Raw genomic sequence first — 19,077 nt, 5'->3', positions numbered from 1 at the left:
TGCGGTGATAGTTCGTTATTTTCTTACTTTTCCTCTGGCTTAGTCTTTTTAGCTTTTTTCTGAAAACCCGAAATTTTTGGTTGCTTAATTTCTCACTTTCAGCAAATAATGAACAGCGAATACTTTTTGCCTGTCAAGGCAAAAGAAGCAGATAATTTGGTATTCATTTATAGCAGGTCCATTACTTGAGTTTCTTGCTTTAGAGCACTGCTTTGTTGTCGGAGGCGATTTGCTTTATTTTCCTAGTTTAAATAAGGCGCACTGAGAGAGTGAAATGAGTTTCACCATCCCCCTAACGTAGGATAGTAAACAGTATGTTTCAGTCCTAGTTGAACTGCTTGTTTGTATATATATATATATATATATATATATATATATATATATATATACTCTTTGCTTTCTGTTAACGATGCTGTGTTCGGCAACTTGTTTGTACGTAGTAAGAACACTCCATCCACGCCTTTTTATACCACCACATAGAAAAAAATGGCACTTGAATTGGTACCGCGCATCACGGGAAAAGAAGAAACGGCCCAGCCGGCCAGACGAAAGGACAGAGCACTAACTTTCAACTGTTTTTTATTGGCAAATTGCATGAAATATATAGTCTTGCGCAAGCACATAAAAGCACATGCCAAGAGTAGACAGCACCATTCCAGCGTCAGGACAAAGTTTCACAAACGGTTCGCCTGATTATGAAAGAACATTTCATGCAGATGAGGCCAATGAAGGGGCGCTGATGCACGTGATTCCGGCTCTTGCTATAGATAATAATAATATCTCGGGTTTAACGTCCCAAAGACACGATATGATTATGAGGGACGCCGTAGTGGAGGGGTCCGGAAATTTCGACCACCTGGGGTTCTTTACCGTGCTTAGTACATCGTCTAAGTACACAGGCCTGAAACATTTTCGCCTTCATCGAAAATTCAGCCGCCGCGGCCGGGATTCAATCCCTCGGCCTTCGGGTCAACGGGCGAGCGCCATAACTACTAGGCCACCGTGGCGGGGCGGCCCTTACTATAGAATGCGCTTTTATAATCTCTCGCGTGATTTGTGACGGGTGCTTTTTGAACACTTCACACTGATGGAACTTAGGCGAACATCCACAGTCGCGGCAATGAATTACAATATCTTCCTGGATTGCTTTGTGCACATTGTAATAATGCTGCTTTAGCCTATCATTAGGGCAACACCCTGTTTCGCCTATACACCTCTTACCACAGGAAAGGAGTATCGAGTAAACAACCCCTGTAACGCAAGGCGCGAACCGCTTTGAACAAACAGTGGTGCACGGTTGGAGGGAACTGACGGCTTTGTAAAGGTACTGTAGCGTATCCGGCGCCTAAAACATCAGTTCCACGGTAACTTAATTTTTCGCCGATCTTTTTCAGTCTATGGGAAACATCATGCACATGGGTTATGACTACAGGTCTTTTACGGTCGTTACTTTTCTGTTGAGCCTCCGAGTGGCAGTCCTTCTTTATCTGTTTTAATAGCTTTTCAGCTGTAGATGACAGGAGGATAGTTAGCGTGCTAGTAGCATTTTCGGCGCCGGGTAAGCTACATCGGCTTCGCAATGCAGCCAGTTCCCTCCAACTGCGCACCACTGTTTGTTCAACTAAGCACAAAACGCGGTTTGTGCCTTGCGTTGCAGGGGTTGTTTACTCGATACCCCTTTCATGTGGTAAGATGTATATAGGCCAAACAGGGCGCTGCCTTGATGAAAGGCTAAAAGAGCATCATTACAATGTGCACAAAGCAATCCAGGAACACAGTGGAATTCATTGCCGCGACTGTGGATGTTCGCTTAAGTTCCATCAGTGCGAAGTGTTTAAAAAGCACCCGTCACAAATCACGCGAGAAATTATAAGAGCGCATTTTATAGCAAGGGCCGCAATCATGTGCATCCACGCCCCTTCCTTGGCCTTATCTGCACACAAAATGTTCTTTCTTAATCAGGTGAACAGTTTGTGAAACTTTGCTCTGGTGACGTTTCGGTGGTGCTGTCTACTCTTGGCGTGACGTTCGGGTGCTTTTGTGTGCTTGCGCAAGACTATATATTTCATGCAATTTGCCAACAAAAACTTGGAAGTTAGCGCTCTGTCCTTTCGTCTGGCCGGCTCGGCCGTTTCTTCTTTTCCCGTGGTACGACAAACCAACTCGCCCAATCTTCAACACTTGTAGAAAAAAATGGGTAACCTTGAACTATATAAGAATAGCAATTATGCATCTTCTAGGACGGTAGCCTTTGTGACTTGCCATTCATGGTATGTTGAACATATTTTCTTATATGAGCATCCACATTTCTGAAACTGAAAACGGTTCACCATCTTCTAGCCAGTCTACGAGCCGACTTTGCAACTTTGCTCGACAAAAAGCTGATCCGGCACAGCTGCAGCGTTCTCGGCCTCGAGAGAGCGTTCGCGTTTGAAGTTTGTTTTTTGAGTCTATACACACACAAAAAGCTTCATATGTACACTGGAACTACTCGCAAAACCACGTACCATAAGATTGTTACGTTACGTCGACACCTGCCTGGGCAGTGGTATTAGCAAGAAAGGAAAATCGCCCTCAAGGCTAGCAACATAACAACTTCTCAAGGCTACTGGGCTGATTGACCGTCTTTGACATCAAGCACGAATCTGTAATCACGTCAGTGGTATCAGCAGTAGACTTCCTCCTCTCCTCTCAAATTTCCTCCCCTTCGCCTTTTCCCAGGGCAGGGTAGTGAACCGTGGTCTGTCCCGGCTAACCTCTCTGCCTTTCGATTATCCTTCCCTTCGTCCTCTCTTAACCTCTACCACGCGTCACTGTTTTGTTGTCGTCATTGAGCTAATAGTCGCTTTTGTGTCTAGTATTACGTAGAATTAGAAAACCGTCTATGCGAAACCTTTCAAAACGTGCATATTTACTCGTTGCTTAATCCAGATAGGTTGTACTGCTAATCACTGTTGCCGTTAAAATACACCATTTACAAAACTTTAAAAAAATGCAGATTTAGTGGAATAAAATTCATTTTACGCATTGATAAAACTCTCAAAAGACTTTGCTTATGCTTAGCTTTTGCGATATTCTGAATATGCAACCGTAGTTTTTGGCCAGGGGATTACCTAAGGCAGACCACTCAATACTATAAAATAAAGTAAAAAGAACTTGTCGAGTTGGCCCGCAGATATCGGTATGGTATCATAGCGTGTTCGTGGTTCTTCTTACATGAGTGCACATTCACGCTCTTTCGGAGGTTATTGGCCCGGGTGTGACAGCAGGTCCACAAACAATCCCGTAGCTCCGGTTAGGCTGACCCCGTTTGGCTTCAGTGAGATCCGTCAAAAAGGGCGCATCCTGAACGCCCTGTGTGCGGCTCACGTGAACCATTTCGGCCCTGGCTTTTGACGCTGCAAGAGCTCGTAGACCTACGACAGCATGCTTCTCTCATCGCCTTACTGCTTTTTACTCACATCGGCCGCCATCGTGATAATGGCTGGTAAGTGGCACTTCGTTTATACGCCTGAACACGGAGCACGATTAACATAGCAAGTGTGAAAATACGCCGCCAACCTCTTTTTATGATGCATGACCATTCAGTTGTGACGCAGAGGGAGGCACCAGGCTCAGTAGTCGCACTGACAAAGCCTAAAGAATTTCCCATGAGAATGCAGGCCGAGAAATCGATAATGAGCCAAGCATCATCTAAAACAAGGGAATACCGAGCATTAAAAAGTTATCAAATGAAAGAAAAGGCGTGTTAGTGAATATAACGACAGCTTGCGATAAAGCAGCACCCGAGATATTTGATGATTTTGAGTGCTCAGCTTGAATGCTCATCCACTCAAGACCCAGTGTTGCACAATAATATTTTGTAAGCCCGAGGCTATTTAAACAAAGCTTCCGGTTTGTCTTAGTTTGAATGTCTTTCAAATGTGCTCCTTAACACGAATGACTGTAGCCTGTGTAATGGTTTGTGAACCACTTTTGTGAATACAGACCCTGAAAATTTCCTCTTTTAAATGCGCAGATTCTCCATGCTTTTCGCAGGTGGCGTAAATCAATTATTGGTCGGCTCGTCTGCACTTGCTCTGTTATGCTCTCATGACTAGCCGACAATAATTAGCATGAATCGTTTTTCAATTATTTCTGGTGTTTTTATGTGGGTTGGTGCCGATATGTGGGTTCGGCTGTTCTTCTCTGGCATGTTAGTAGTGTACATAATATTCACAACAATAATATTCACAACATAAACAACAATTCACAACATATTCACAACAAAAACAAATTGTTGTCTTTTACGGTGGATATTGCATAAATTTCTACCTGTGTGTGGAAGATATTGAGTTCTTTGTTCGTAGGAACTCTTTGCCATTCACGCTGACCATAAAATGCGCCCAGCCTGCATGGCAACTGACCAGTGCTATTTTTTGCAGTACCGTAGTGGAAGAATTGGCCCGTGTTTACAACAAGTTTTTGAAGGGACACTAAAGGCAAATGACATTTTATGTCATAGTGAAAGCGGAATGCTTGAGAACGTCTGAAACCTCAATATTACACACAGCAATTCTTTAGTGATTGAGAAATAAGGCAAATGTAGGACATGATTTGCATCACCGTTGGGACATTCTGGAACACAAGCTCGATGACGTAGAAGGGACTCAGTAAAATTATTCATATGTACTCAAACTACCCATGACAAAAAAAGGACATTTCAGTGCATTGCAAGATGGAACGAAATACAGCTAGTGCATTTCAGTCTGATTCATGCAAAAAGGAAAGAACTTCTTGACATTTGCCTTGAGAACGACGCAACTTCCGTTTTCGCCGGCCTGTGCTCTACTAATAAAGCCCATTGCATGGATGGATGGATGCTATGAGCGTCCCCTTTATAACGGGGCGGTGACATGTCTGCCACCATGCTCGAAGAAAAAAGAAAAAAACTTCCTTGTTTCATGCTGGCCTGATACCTTATCTACATTGATTAAATCTATGTTATTATACCAAAAAAATTATAAATTCACGGTCTATCTCTCTGCCTCTTAAGGCAGAATGACCTTATTTTTTTTCCCCATTATTTATTTTTGTACTTTATCTCTACTTTTCTGCCACCAATACTTACGCTGCGCAGCAGCGCCGGCTGTCGGGCATGGTGAATACTACGTCACAAACCCGCCCTCGGAGGCGGGCGGTTTGAATTGCGCTAACGGTATGCAGGCCACTAGAACGTGATTTTCTTTCAACCTAAGCATTTCCTAAGCACTAAACGAGTGCTACGAGATTTCTGGAACGCTATTTCAATAATCAACGTTGATTTAATATTTGCCTTTAGTGACCCTTTAAGCCAGAGTTCTCAAACTCATCTCAGCTAGCGGGCAGCAGTCACGAAATTTAGTCTCCCGCAAGGGCCGGGACAGTGAAGAAATTGGAAGCGCGGGGGGAGTCAGAACAAAATGTTAGCTAAAGTTGTCATTTGAAAGTAGTTCTTTCCCGTATCTTATGTATTGGTCTTTTCTGAAGAGAATTTGACGTCAGAATTGGAGAAAAAAATCGATACAGATCTCCGGAATGACTGAAATCTGCCCGCCTATCTTGAATTAAAGGGTTTTTGTTCTATGGTTATGTTTCAACACATGGTTACCTCATGAGGTGCCTCACAAAACATATGCTTGGGACCAGTCACGTCTGCGTAGCTCATGAACATAATTATTAAGAAAAAGATATGGGGCGAAGACATTCATCTGCGGGCCGGGCCATGCGTTTCAGGCCCCTGCATTAAGCAATAGCTATTCGTTAGAACAGCTGTCACTTAATCATGGTCGTAGGAATTAGAATGAAGGTGGTCGACCTATTAAAAAAAGAAAAGATGATACGAGTTAATATCTCCTCAACAAGTCAGTCCACGCTATATTAATCGGGTCCAGCCCAACCCCCCCCCCCCCCCACCCACCCCGCCCCCCGCTTGTCTTCACACAATCACAAAAATTGCGGCATACCCAATCTGAGAAACGAAGCTTCCGTGACGCGGTTAAGTAAATTGATCCAACAAGAAATGTCGCTGGAGCCAATGCTTCCGCAAGGGGACTTGTCCTCGTCAGAGCAGCACTTTCCCTAGCAGTGTTTTTATGTAAACCTTGCTCACTCTTCCTCACACTCGATCGGGGAGGACGAAGAAAGTAAGCTTGTGTGCAAGAGATTAGGAAAGACGCTAATTTCTGCAACCCATAAGAGAGCACGGTGCAGCGTCATGTGAGTAGGAGATCAAGAGTGTTGCTTGTTGGGGCACGTAGCTACATACTTTAACTAATTATTTGTCAGTTGTAATTAGCAGCCACCTCTGTGTCACTGTCTCTTCTTCTGCCTCTCAGTTTTTCCTTTTTCGACGTTTTTGTGACTTTCTTCGAGTTAGAGGGTAGGAGAGTTAGAGAAGAAAGTGGAAAGAAAAGGCCACTTTCCGCTCTCTTCTATCTTTCACTCCTCTCACTTAAAATATATTTTCAGGGTGACACCAGATACCACTGATCAAAAATTAATATAATGAGCGGAAAATAATCGTCACGTAATACGCCGCCAAAATATTTTTTGTCATATTCGGAAACGCACGAAAAATACTCAGAACGCAGAATTATTAAAGTCGAAATATTACGTTAATTAGCCCTTTCTAGCTAAATATGTGCATTAATAGGCACTATTTCCGCTCCTAACATCTTCCACAGTGATGTAGTCGTGACGGATTACCGTTCTTTTTTTTAAGTTTCGAAAGCCTGCCCTTATAGGCAGTACGATTGTGCATGGTGCACTTTGACTGCTATTCTTTAGGCCACATCGGTTTTTGGCTGAACTAAACTGGGGGACTCAGTTAACGAATGTGGAAAGTGATTCAGTATTTCAAGCTAGCAGCCGTTCTACAATACTCGCCTTTACGCAAGATAATATTTTCTTCCTTTTCTTCAGATAACTCCACACTCCGACTAAACGTGGGCGGCCGTGCGCGGCAGTGCTGTCCTGATTTTAATTTTACGCTTCCTGACTGGGAGGAGGAAGAGCGCGACGAAGCCCCGACGCCGCCGGTGCAGCAGAGGACACCACATTACACTTTACGCCCGGCTCATGTGCTGTCCATGCGCCAGTCGAGCATGAATTATCTGCTGCGACCCTATCAGACGCCGTACGCCGTCGTCATCAGGAGGCCTCCTGTAAGACCGCAGAGACCGTTGGCATTCGCTCTCAGTCCCCCAAGGACTGCTGCTGACAGAAACGGAAGCTTGCCGGCCACTACCGTGGGTATTGCAGGGAGTGGCGGGACAATCACCTTGCCCATTTACTCGCGTCCAATGTACGGTGCGCCGTACTACAGGCCGTATTACCATCATGTCTACAGGGGCACCGCACTGGCGCCTATTCATGCCGGCGGATTTGTGGTACCGTATCCTGCTCCTTCTCCGGCGGGACTCCAGCCACCCGCACAAGTAACGGTGCCAGTGTACATTAACGTGGGCGCTGGCGGCATTCCACCCGACTACCAACAGGACGGAGATGCGGGGAACGGTTTTCTGCCCGCGCTTGGAGCGGCACCACAGAAAGCCACCTACCCTCAAACGTCACCCGCTGTTCAAAGAAATGCCTCGGCATATTCTTGAACACTTTGAGAAAAGACAAAGCATTTCAACGAAGGGAACAGTCCTGAGATGGTTCCCTAAGATCTCTATCTTGTGTTCAATGGTTAGCCCCCCAGTGAACTATCAATAATCATTTTATAAAACGCACAGGGTCTTACTATTGTGTTTCATTGAAGCGTGCTCTCTTTTTGTGTACTGTATGCATGTTTGAGTATATTTATAATACCAATAAAGATAGCTTGCCATCTGCTGATGCCTATGTATTGCATGTGCCACGAGACCTGCGCGTTCTCAACCCACCACACCATCGTAACTCTTTACGAATGCCTTTGTGAGAGTGATGACGACGGCCTCATAGGCGGCAGCGCATGCACTTCATGAACCTAAAAGCACGCGGCGTGAATAAAACGAAATTATGTAAGTCTCCTTTAAAAAAATGAACTAAATAATTGCAAGCACGTATAAGAGAAAATAATGCGATCGACTTGGAAGTTAGTGAACACAGTATGCTGCAGCGTACTGACTCACACAGTAGCTTTCATTCAACCGACCACTAAATTTAGACAACCATTTACACTTCACAACTGATTTTCGCTGTCTACGCACTGCAAGTAATAGGTTACAGCGCTTCATAACATTCTACTTCATGGTGGGCGACGAAACATTGAAAATTCTGCGCGGCGAAGTCACAGGACACACCTGGTAAGTTGGATGGTGAGCAGCAACCTTAGCGGGCTATCGTATTCTTTCATAGAACTCAAGTGATGCTGCATGCTATCAGGGCGCAGACACTGGAGCATGCCTAATAAGTTGAACTGGCCGAGAATCGGGCGGTTTAGGTATAACTCATTACTTGAATGAATTTTCGGAGCATGTTCTGAAATGTTTTTGTTTTGTTTACGTTTAGTTTGTTTTTGAGAACAAAATAAATGTAGACAAAACGAAAAAGAATTTAAAAAGCAAGAAAAACCCTTATCTGTCGGCGGAATCTGTAGAGTGAATTGCCTGTGACAGTGTTTGTGTTACTGTCCTTTCGTAGGCTTTTCAGAAAGATAGCACAATAGGAACGCTGACGGGCAGGGAGCGCTCACGATCACGGGCTGTCACGGTGGCAATTTTGAAGGCGTTTTCTATCGGAAGGAGACATAGCGACAGCCCAGCAAAGGAATTAATAATTGATCTTTTTCCGCGATAAATATAACACGGACAGTACCAGAGAGGATACCTGTATGCAAAAAAAAAAAAAAAGAAAGACGGGGTGCCGAACACAGTGCCGTCCCATGAATGCAAAGTCAATTTCACGGACCTTCCGGAAGTTACGCCTTGAAAAGATAGGAACATTTTAAGTTCGATAGAGGATAGCCGACAGGGTTTTATTGTCAAGTGAATGTGTACGCCTACAAAATGTCATTGAAGTGACAAAGCCCATACTCGGAAGGAGGGGAAACACATGGAGGGCAGGCAAGTTTATAGCCCGAGGAAAAATTAAAATCATTAAAAAAATACCCATTTTTTGGCCACATGACGCAGCCAAGGGAACTATAGCAAAATAGATATTTGTACTTTTCTTCGGAATGTAGAAGTGATGATCTACAGTGAAGGCAAAGTGCTAAGTCATCTATCAACACGTGTAGCCATATCTAGTGCCTACGTGGAAATGGCCTTGTGGCTATGCAGCACTGCACTGACATTGTGCATCGCACGGTGTTTCTCGAAATCCTCGCCGCCCTCACCGGCTACAACTCCTCGATGACTGTATGTGCCGTAGTGTGACTAACTTCAATGTAGCTAATGAATTTTAGCTATTAACCGATTGTGTATTTCCATTTGTCGTGCAAGAAATACACTCCGCTCTGAACAATTTAGCGCAAGGGCTACAACACTGCTGTCTGGCACAGGCATGTTTTTAACCCTTTCCCTCCCGTTGACGAGTATAGACGTCATGAGGTTATGTACCAAAATGACCGATGACGACTATACGCGTCATCAACAAAGATTAGTCCCACACGGAACCAATGGGAACTCTACTCGTCGTAGTTGTGTTTCTTGACGCTAGGTGGCCACAGTTGTCCACGTTGTGCCATTTGTGTCTCGGCCTTCATTTTATTGCCATCTTTCATTTTATTGCCATGCGGTGAAGCCACCTTCGAGCTATCTTTTTCAGGCAATTAGTAAAATAAAAGAACTCCATTGAAATGAAATAATGGTGCCGTTTTATTCAAAAAAAAAAAAGATCTACAATTTGAGCGAAAGGAAATTCCGGTAAATTTGGTACAATTTTCTTCTTTTTTCATGGTAGGCAAAGCGTTAAAATTAAGGTATTGTCTGAGCGAAGCACCTTGTATAGGCCGCGCGATCAATCCGCCGTCGTTGCGCTCGCCGTGTAGCGCTTAAGTACTCATGAACTTAACCACGTGACTTAACCAGAATTGCCAGCTCATTTACGTCATTCTTGTAGTTAAAAGCTGAGTCATTCTTAATCCATTTCCATCCTGCTTAGTCACCATAAATGTTGCCGCAGCATTGTTAATAAATTATCATTGTGTTTAATCCTGTGACGGTTACTGAGTCAGTCTGTGTCAACCGCAAAGCTGCATAATCATTCCCAAGGTTGCTGAGTCATGCTCAGTCAATATCATTTCTGCGTTGTCATTGCCAAGGTTTTTGAGTCGTTTTCAAAGCTGATGAGCCACTCGCATTTCTACTTATTTTGAATTCGGCTACGTCATTCTCAAAGTTGCTTGGTCACTCAAAGCATGGAGGAAGGAAAAATAAGGAGAGGCCCCGCATGCGCCATGCGCGATTCGAGCTTTTTTTTTTTTTTTCGCCGTGCAAGGCGTCGCGGCGCAGTCGATTCACGCATGCTGCTCCTTGTGTGTGTTCTTTAGGAAAGCTACGCAATGCCCAGCTGTTGCGTATGGTTGCGTATACCTGGCGCAAATCGCGTGCACTCCGGAAAGTACCGGGTGTCACTTTTCATGTGTACGTACACGTTCGCTTCATTGCTGATGACTAATGCATGGTATTTGCGTGCGAAGCTCTCGGATGTGCGCTCTGTTGCTTCTTACTCATTGTGTCAACTCAGAACACACGTGAACTTTTGTTTTTGGCGTCTGACGCGCCGTACATAGCATGCGCCGAAGGCATCGTACGTTTTTAGAGGCTGTGTCGTTCAACGAAAGGGCAATAAACTTATGTTGTTGTTATCGGACTACGTGATGTATGTATTGTGCGGTGTGCGCTCGCTGCGTGCTTGTTGTGTGCGTACTGGAATTACAAACTTTACGTGCACGATCGCGTATACAATATAGCGGTGTCCTTTTCGACGTGAAGTTACGTCAACTATAGGTTGGCGTACTACGCGCTCACTCCATATACACGAACAAAGAACCGCTAATCTGGCAACAGATCGGGAAATCGGGCTACGAGAAAGGGAAGGCCTAACGCCCAGCAGAACGCGTAAGTCACTGCTAGGTGAGTTCGAATACGATGATGCAGGGGCTGAACGCTTTTGATCACGGCACGTGCCGGTATTCTGTACTGTTGCACAAGAACGCTCCACGAAGAATTTCAGCACGCAGCGCTCGGGCCTGCCACGCACGAACAGCCTGGTAAACATTTGCTTGCAACATTTTACTACGTGCGAACCGCACAATACGCGCTAAGTTTACGCCGGCACTACAAATCTGCGCAGAAGCTAATCACCGCGGAGAGCACGCCGCGGGGCGTCTGCTGTTTTGTTTGCCCCATACCGATTTGTTTGCCCCATAAATCTGACGTCACTTCCGCCACACTTTTCGCAATGCATTGGGATACGATAGGGCCTCTCCTTACTATTCCCTCCTCCATGACTCAAAGTAACAGTGAATTTTCCCAAGTAATTCTATTTCTTGTAATTTGTAATTCATTGCCCTCATGCAGTTAATAAAGTGATAAATGCTAATTAGAAACGCTGAAATTACACTGCAGTTAACTCACACCTCTATGCTTTTATTTGAAACATTTAATACCTATCCATTAATAATTATTTTAAGTGAATTGCCGTTACTTACTGAGTAACTACGCCTACCACTACAACATCGATACACCAAGTACTACAACTTCCAACGTGCACACACCAGGCAAGCAAGTAATCTTAAGTTGAACCTTTCTTCATGTAACAACGTCTACGGTGAACAATTATTAGAATTTTTGGTGCTGTAACAGAGAATGCTGTACCTGTGAAAATTAAAAATAACATGTAATTTTGGCCTTGCATGTAAACGCTCTTTCTTGCACAGTGAAATAAAAATGTAAATTAATAAATTGAAACTTGCTCCTGTCCATGTAGAAAACCTTCTCACTCCATTTTCATTTATGTACGTTGCTAACCTTTGTATATTTTCTACGTTGGATCAGCCACTAGCCACGTAGGCTATTGGTCCAAATATTGTTAATGTACTTTTCGTACTGCTATGAATAAAGCTTACTTTTATTTGATTCGATTTGATTTGATTTGATTAATTTGCACATTATAATCGCAATCTTCTGTACAGCTTTCTTTGGACAACGTTCACGCTAAGTGTCAATTAACATGCTATCCTCGATAACTACACGATTTCATTTGTGGACGCTTTTAATCACTTATACACCAATATTATCCGCTGTTAATTATTCATATCTCACTGGATTCCTTTATCAGCGGGGAAAAATTCTCGCGCACCTGGTACGTTCCTGAACATAGCGCCTTAGATGTCCCTTAAGGATGCCTGCAAATGCCTCAATGACCCTGTAATAATTAGAACCGTACTTTTTGAGTTAGTTAACTTATTACAGTAATATAACTAAATTGTCTAACAAAAAATATTAGTGTCACCCACTCCACAGCAGTGGGAACAATATGTGCTAGGTTTTTCTTCCCTTAACATAATTCCTGTTTGTTTGTCTTTAAATGGCGGTGCATGATAGTTGGAGCGACCTAAGTATACCTTGTTACGATCGACCCCTGCGCCGAAAAGAAAGCGGCGTCCCCTGTTCTTCCAACCGGGCGCCGAAGCGCTGCTTGCCTTGACAATGGTTCAAGCACTTGAATTGTCCTCCCGAGATGGGACGTGAGGCGCCTTGCAGTCCGGCCCATCCGCGTTCGGCCAGACGACCATAATGGTTTCCTGTCGCCAAATCTACCTTGACGAGACAGCGGCGTCCGCGCGGATGACAACCAGCCCCACAAATTGATCGACAAGGTGCTTCGGAACTGCAGACCTTTTGTGTCCGAGCGTGAGACCCATCGCCCTATGGCCTTCACAAGGCGGGGACCACTTGTTGCGCCCTTTGGTGCAACAGCAGCAGAGTGCGGTGGCCACACCCCAGTCGACGACGCTGACCTGGGCGAGTGTGGGTGGCACCCTCATTAGTGTTGTGTGGGATGCGATTGGACCGTCCCAACTTGCAGAAATTCCCCTATCTAGGGATCTGGGGAAAGAGACCCTTTAAAACGAGCCCCGCGGGCTCATTCAGGCGCAATCGTCGTTATGTAGACACAATCCTCGTCCTGTAGGACGAAATCGTCATGTAGAAACAAACTGCTCGCCCATGTAAATAAAACCTCTGTTAAGCTTGCCTTCCTCCAGCCTCTTCCTCCGGAGTCTCTGGTGCCTCCAAAGGCCGGTCGCAACAACCTCCTACACAGTTGTATACTCACGCACGGACTTTGCTTGTCGCTTACAATGATGCTTTTGATGCATAGACATTGAAAAGCATTGATCGATCAAAATGGACGCAAGCTTCAGTGCCATGTTTACATGTGGCACTACGATATGACAGGCGATGGTTATACGAGAGCCAGCTTTCGTGATGGTGTTGTAGCTCTATGTGGTACTCTCCGCGGCAGTGCTTTCTCAGGATAACAGCGTCAGTGGTGTAATTAGCTCAACTAAAATTGCGCCTGCTCACTGTCAGAGCGAGCGATGTGCAACGTCGTTAAGGAGGAGTTCACATGTTTTGAAAATATTGCAGACACCTGGCTCTCATGCACGAGCGTTGTTTGTTGTGTTAAGCTTACTATGATAGTTCACTGTCAGTTATGAGTGTTCATTGAGTGAACAGCATGAAGGTTGGGAAAAAAGCTACAAGTTTCAGAAACGTTGCTTTAATTAATCTCAATGCGCATGCTTATGACATATTTGTCATAAGCATGCGCTTGTTTTGGCGACACAACTGAAAAATATGTGTACCAAGCCTGTTTTTCTCCCGCTCTGATGAACTTGCGAGCAAATGTACTGCAAACATATAGCGGGCCACAAGTGCAAGAGCAAAGCACGATGTTAAGCTAGAATACATGTCGTTGTTTTTAAGCTAGAAGAAAGTACAACTTACGTGCCTATAATTTCTTCATGATATCAGAAGTTGTGAATGCAGGCAGCTTAAATAATATAGCTGCCCTAAGCGTCACTAGAATCTCTTACGTGTTGGTAATAAGACAGTGCGTACACAGTGTGGACTGTCTGATCTTCGTGCAGCCATCGCGTAAATGTGTCCAAGCTCTTATTCCTTTATTTTTTCGTCAGCTCGAACACCTTGGTCGGCTAAATATGGGCAACGTTTGCACGACACTCACATTTCAGTGTTTCGCATGCGTTTGAAAGGACGAGATACCAACGTAAAGTTCAAAAACGGTTTGTACACTAATTTACTGTATTTCACTGGGAAAGGCCGAACGGCCTTCCTCTCTTTCTTTTGTCTGCCGTGTGAGGTTTTATTCCCCCCCCCCCCCTCCTCGAGCGCTCTCTCGTTTTCATCTTGGAAGCGGCTGGGCCAACAGGACGAGGGTGCCGGGGCCAGTCCCCTGTTGATTCACCCTACTTTCTGGCGGAATTGCTGGGGGACGAAACCTCGCGTTGTTTGCCCAGACACCTGACGGATTGCCGAGCGTCGGAACGGTGCCACCTTTTATTTTCTGTCGTTTACCCAGCACGACACGGTAGGCCTTGCAGACGTCCCGTTAGAACGATGATTATTCATATTTTAGGACATGTGGCAGTCTACCGGGAAACTACACGGGCTCACATCCTTCCTATGTGGGCGAGAACCAGTTCGTAGCCCTTTAATGCTCTACTGAAACGCCGAAAAGGCAACGAACATTGCTTGTTATGGCACATGACGTCGCGCTTGTTTTCTTCGTGGCGTGCATGATTTCGACTGCGCGTAAGTTTTAATCTACGCCATCTAATGTTCTATAGAAAGTTTTCCGTGCTCTAAGACAACTTGTTCAGGTATATGGGGGCATCGTGGGACACCGTTGTACGCTCTTTGTATTGCAAAAAAATACACATGCAGTTCGAAGCTTGCGGGTTCGGCCCCACTGTCGGCAAAGGTGTTTTTCCCATGCACTTTAATTCATTTGAAATAATGTCGTAACTGCTACACTACAGTTAAAAACAACATATAATGTCTCCTATGTTTCTTTTAGCTATTGGGTTCATTTGGTTGTGTATAACGAGTGTTCTTGAACTACACGCAAATGAATCGGCGTAGTCGCCGCTTGGATTGGGTACTGCGGTGCCCAGTTCAGTAGCACAACCTTATATCCAGAAATATATTTATATCGTTCAAATGTAAATATTCCTGTCAAGTGTATTGATATCTGAACGAATGCAGTTCTGAAAACAAAAAGTTTACTACTACGTGGCGGTAGGGGACGGGTCTTTGTCAAGGACTATTGATATAGGCTCATCCCTGGCCCAAACGTCGAAACAACTTGAGTTTTCCAGCGTGGATTTCTTCATATTGTGACGTTGTCTAATGATGAAGAATGCAGCAGCCGAAGCGCTTATAGTCGGTTACAACCTAAGCATAAATACAAGTTCCACCCACAGCCATCACTGTCCCACCCAGGAAAAAATTTGCATAGATGTTCCATCCAATCACATTTGCTCATTTCGCTAACGTCAAGCAGTTTTCGCGTGCTCCAGATAGTTGGTGTACCCATACACACATGTTAGTGTCGCTGGTTTTAAGTCGAAAACGTGAATGTCCTGGCAAATTTCATCAGAGATTCTGATATCACTGCAAGCCAAAAGTCATATTTTAGGTAGGAACGATGAACCTTTAGCTTTCGATATGCGTGGCGTACGACTCTCTTAGATACGTGATTGACAAGTGCGCCACACTTTTGCGGGCGGAACTTGTAATAAATGCGCATCTATCTATCTATCTATCTATCTATCTATCTATCTATCTATCTATCTATCTATCTATCTATCTATCTATCTATCTATCTATCTATCTATCTATCTATCTATCTATCTATCTATCTATCTATCTATCTATCTATCTATCTATCTATCCGCCTACGTCTGGGTGCTCTCGTGATCGCCTCCTTAGCTTGGTGTAGACCAAAACTAGCATGGGAGGGAAAGAGGTTTTGATGTATATTACTGTCTGGTCATGACATGAAAACGTGAAAATCCTGTCGCCCTCCCTTTCCTCCAGACATGTGTGGCACATACCCGTATACAACGGGCCAGGGTAAGCGGGTATGCGCCACAGGTGATTAACAAGCCACGTCACATCTTGAAACGGTTTTGCAAAAAGACCCTACGCAGGCGTAATGTCGGTGCAGCGTCAACTGTGGTTGCAGTGCTGGCTATATGCTTTGATAAAAAAGCAATAAACATTACATATGTACTCCTATGATGCAGGCGTCATGCAGGGTTAACGTTTATTGCGGTTCTAGTGTTGGCTCCACTTTTATAAAGTCTAATAAACATTACATTTGTATTCCTATGATTCAGCAAGCTATATTCAAGCGTTGCTCGACCCCGGAAAAATACGCTAACGAAAGTTACATATTATATTCGCATCGTCACACCATCAAGTGCATTTCGTTTCGATAATGCTGTCGTCTGTGCTCTAAAATCAGTGCTGACGTTACGTCACACCATAAGTTAACCGTTAAAGGCCAGTGTAGTCTACGTGCCTGGTAAGGCCACGATGAGTACGCAACCACTACGCTTTACCTTGTAACACTTTGCTCAAAGCCAAGAAATACAGAATAGGCAACTACTCGCTGATTGCGTCGCATGAAACCGATTCCCACGAGACGTGGGATCTGCCGAATTTTTCATTCTTAGATTGCAATCGGCTATAGTTAGTAATACAACTGTGGCGTTTTTCTTTTTCTAATGGAGCCAAGTCCTCTTTAACAGAAACTGAGAAAAAAGCAGTTTTTTGCTGCTGACAATACGGTCGGGCCTGCTCCAGCAATTGTTTGCCAGTGTGTTCATGTCAACAAAATACCTCAAATCTATATTGCGACTAAAATCTATATTGCCCACTATCGCCGGTACTCAGGAGGATAGTTTGGATTTGGCTCTTATAGAGCGAAATATTTAATCTGGGCTTGAATTAGTTCGTAAAAGAAATCTAAATCACAGTGAATGAACGATATATTAATATTTTGCAACAAAATTAACCCAATATGCGGTCCTTTGTTGCGTGGGCGAAATCTCAACGACTAGACTTGAAGAGCGAGTGGTCTTTGTTGGCAACAGGTCCACTGTTGTGGACTATCGGAAGCGTTCTCTGTTTTTTCTCTTGGCATCTCTTGAAGGCCTCCGAAAAGTGCTTCAGATAATCTTCTTTTCCTTAGCTCGTTTTATGACGCGCCGTTTCGCATCACTTGTACTTCAAGGAATAGATCGGTTCCCAATAGCTTCACTCCAGTCATCTTCTATTTCAAATATACCGTCTTAGGGCGAAAGAAGGACATGGTACTATAGCGCAAAACTCGAAGAGAATCACTGAAAGGCAGAAAGAAGTAGGAAAGTCAGCCTCTGACTTAATATATTCGTGTTTTGCCCTACAACATGATGTCCTTCAGTAAGTACCAACTCGCGCAAGGAAAACTAATTGGGGAACGAAAGCACGAAAGGAAAGCAACTAGGACATAAATCAGATTGGATGCGGCCATGTTAGTTGTTCTGGTCACGGTTGTTGACGCAGCGCTGGTTTAACGGATCTGGCTCAGTTTGGAAAGATGCAGGATTTGGCTCATATTTTTTTATTCAAAACTACATTTTTGAGTTCACGTAACAATTAGGCATTGCTCCATTTTGATTACAGTGGTTTTAAAAGTGAAAGAGTCTTAGGCGCACTTTATTCGCCCGTGAAATTTAGCCCTGTTTCGGTTCCTGGATTTGGCTCTTATAGAAAAGAAACACCACACTTTTTGTTGGGCGAACTTATTGCCACCTGAAAAAGATCAAGTCACACGCGAAGCACAGCAATAGCAGTGAACACAGTCGTCGGTCGTCGAAATACGGTCTGTGCGTCATGCGCGTTGGCTATTTCTACACGAGCCATGGTACACTCCAACGTAATCTCTGGCGTTCACGTGCTTTCCAGAATGTATGCCCCTATTCGCGTCGCACATATGATCTGATTATACCAAAATCCTTTGGCTATAGGACAGACGATATAATTTGAGAAAGTCCCGATACATGTATACGCGTCTTGCGCGGAGCGAAACAGTTTTTAGTTTGTGGAAAACACTCACCGAGGCAAAAAAAAAAAAAAGGAGAGCCTACCCTAATCGCAGACTTAGGTGTCTAATAATGCACACTCACACGTCGGCGTGCCCTTCAGTCTTTCTTCGCTCAACTTTATGTGTCGTCGCGCTGCCGAAGAGGATCTCAGAGGCCACGTAGAAAGAAGTTCGTGGTTGATATCTGCTCCGCCAGGTGCCGCAACGATCCCAGCTGCTGTAGCGTGCCTCGATGTGCGCGCCCCCCTTAGGGTGTTGCCACCGCGACGCCATTTTTTGCCCCGCGTCTCGCGCCTCTCAGCGCAGCCGCCGTAGAGCGCTGAGACGCCGGTAAGACGCCGTGGGCTCAAATATGGCAGCCGCCACGCAGTAGACGCCACAGATGTCCTCACCCTAGAGCTATGCTTCTAAAGCCGACAAAACGCGCATCAAGGCACCCTAAGCTGCTCACGTACCTAACACCATATGACTATAAGACGCGACGTGATAGGGGGCTGCAGCTTAAGGCCAGCCGCTGGCCTAAATTAAGCTGCAGCCCCCTATCACGTCGCGTCTTATAGTCATGTGGTGTTCGGTACGTGACGTACGTCCAAGATTTTTTTTAAGGGCACGTTAAAGATGCCCAGTGGGCGTCTTTAACGTGCCCTAAATACAAGGGCTCGGCACTTCTGCTTTTCTCCCCCATGGAGACGTGATCGGTGGGCCGGTAATCAAGCCCACGTCCCCGAACTTAGCAGCGCAAGACCTTAGCCGCTATGCTAATGCGCAGTAGGCACCGGGGGCACCAAGTAAGAAATATTTGCCACGATATACGCGCCACGAAAGCGCTGTCGACTTTCTTGCGGGCCACGAGCCTTATCGAAACTTTGAAACAGTGTAATTTGTGTGTGTGTGTGTGTGTGTGTGCGTGCGTGCGTGCGTGCGTGCGCGCGCGCGCGCGTGTGTGTG

General features: G+C 44.8%; 1 protein-coding gene across 1 annotated transcript; it reads left to right on the top strand.

Annotated features, from left to right (window-relative positions):
- The first annotated feature begins 3,343 nt into the window (after window positions 1-3,343).
- On the top strand, window positions 3,344-7,790 carry LOC119387723 (uncharacterized). The gene is made up of 2 exons (XM_037655205.2): window positions 3,344-3,487; window positions 6,943-7,790. The coding sequence occupies exons 1-2, from the start codon at window positions 3,427-3,429 to the stop codon at window positions 7,626-7,628; spliced, it is 747 nt and encodes a 248-aa protein (XP_037511133.1). The 5' UTR covers window positions 3,344-3,426; the 3' UTR covers window positions 7,629-7,790.
- The last annotated feature ends 11,287 nt before the right edge of the window (window positions 7,791-19,077 follow it).

This window comes from Rhipicephalus sanguineus, chromosome 1 (assembly GCF_013339695.2).
Source record: "Rhipicephalus sanguineus isolate Rsan-2018 chromosome 1, BIME_Rsan_1.4, whole genome shotgun sequence".
Classification (NCBI taxonomy): Eukaryota; Metazoa; Arthropoda; class Arachnida; order Ixodida; family Ixodidae; genus Rhipicephalus; species Rhipicephalus sanguineus.
This window is presented reverse-complemented; position numbering and strand designations above follow the sequence as displayed.

Bases quoted from the DNA above. Each gene is read 5' to 3' on its own strand.
- LOC119387723 (XM_037655205.2), top strand. From the start codon at position 3,427: ATGCTTCTCTCATCGCCTTACTGCTTTTTACTCACATCGGCCGCCATC. The intron at 3,488-6,942 runs GTAAGTGGCACT...CCTTTTCTTCAG, and splicing joins CGCCATCGTGATAATGGCTG to ATAACTCCACACTCCGACTA.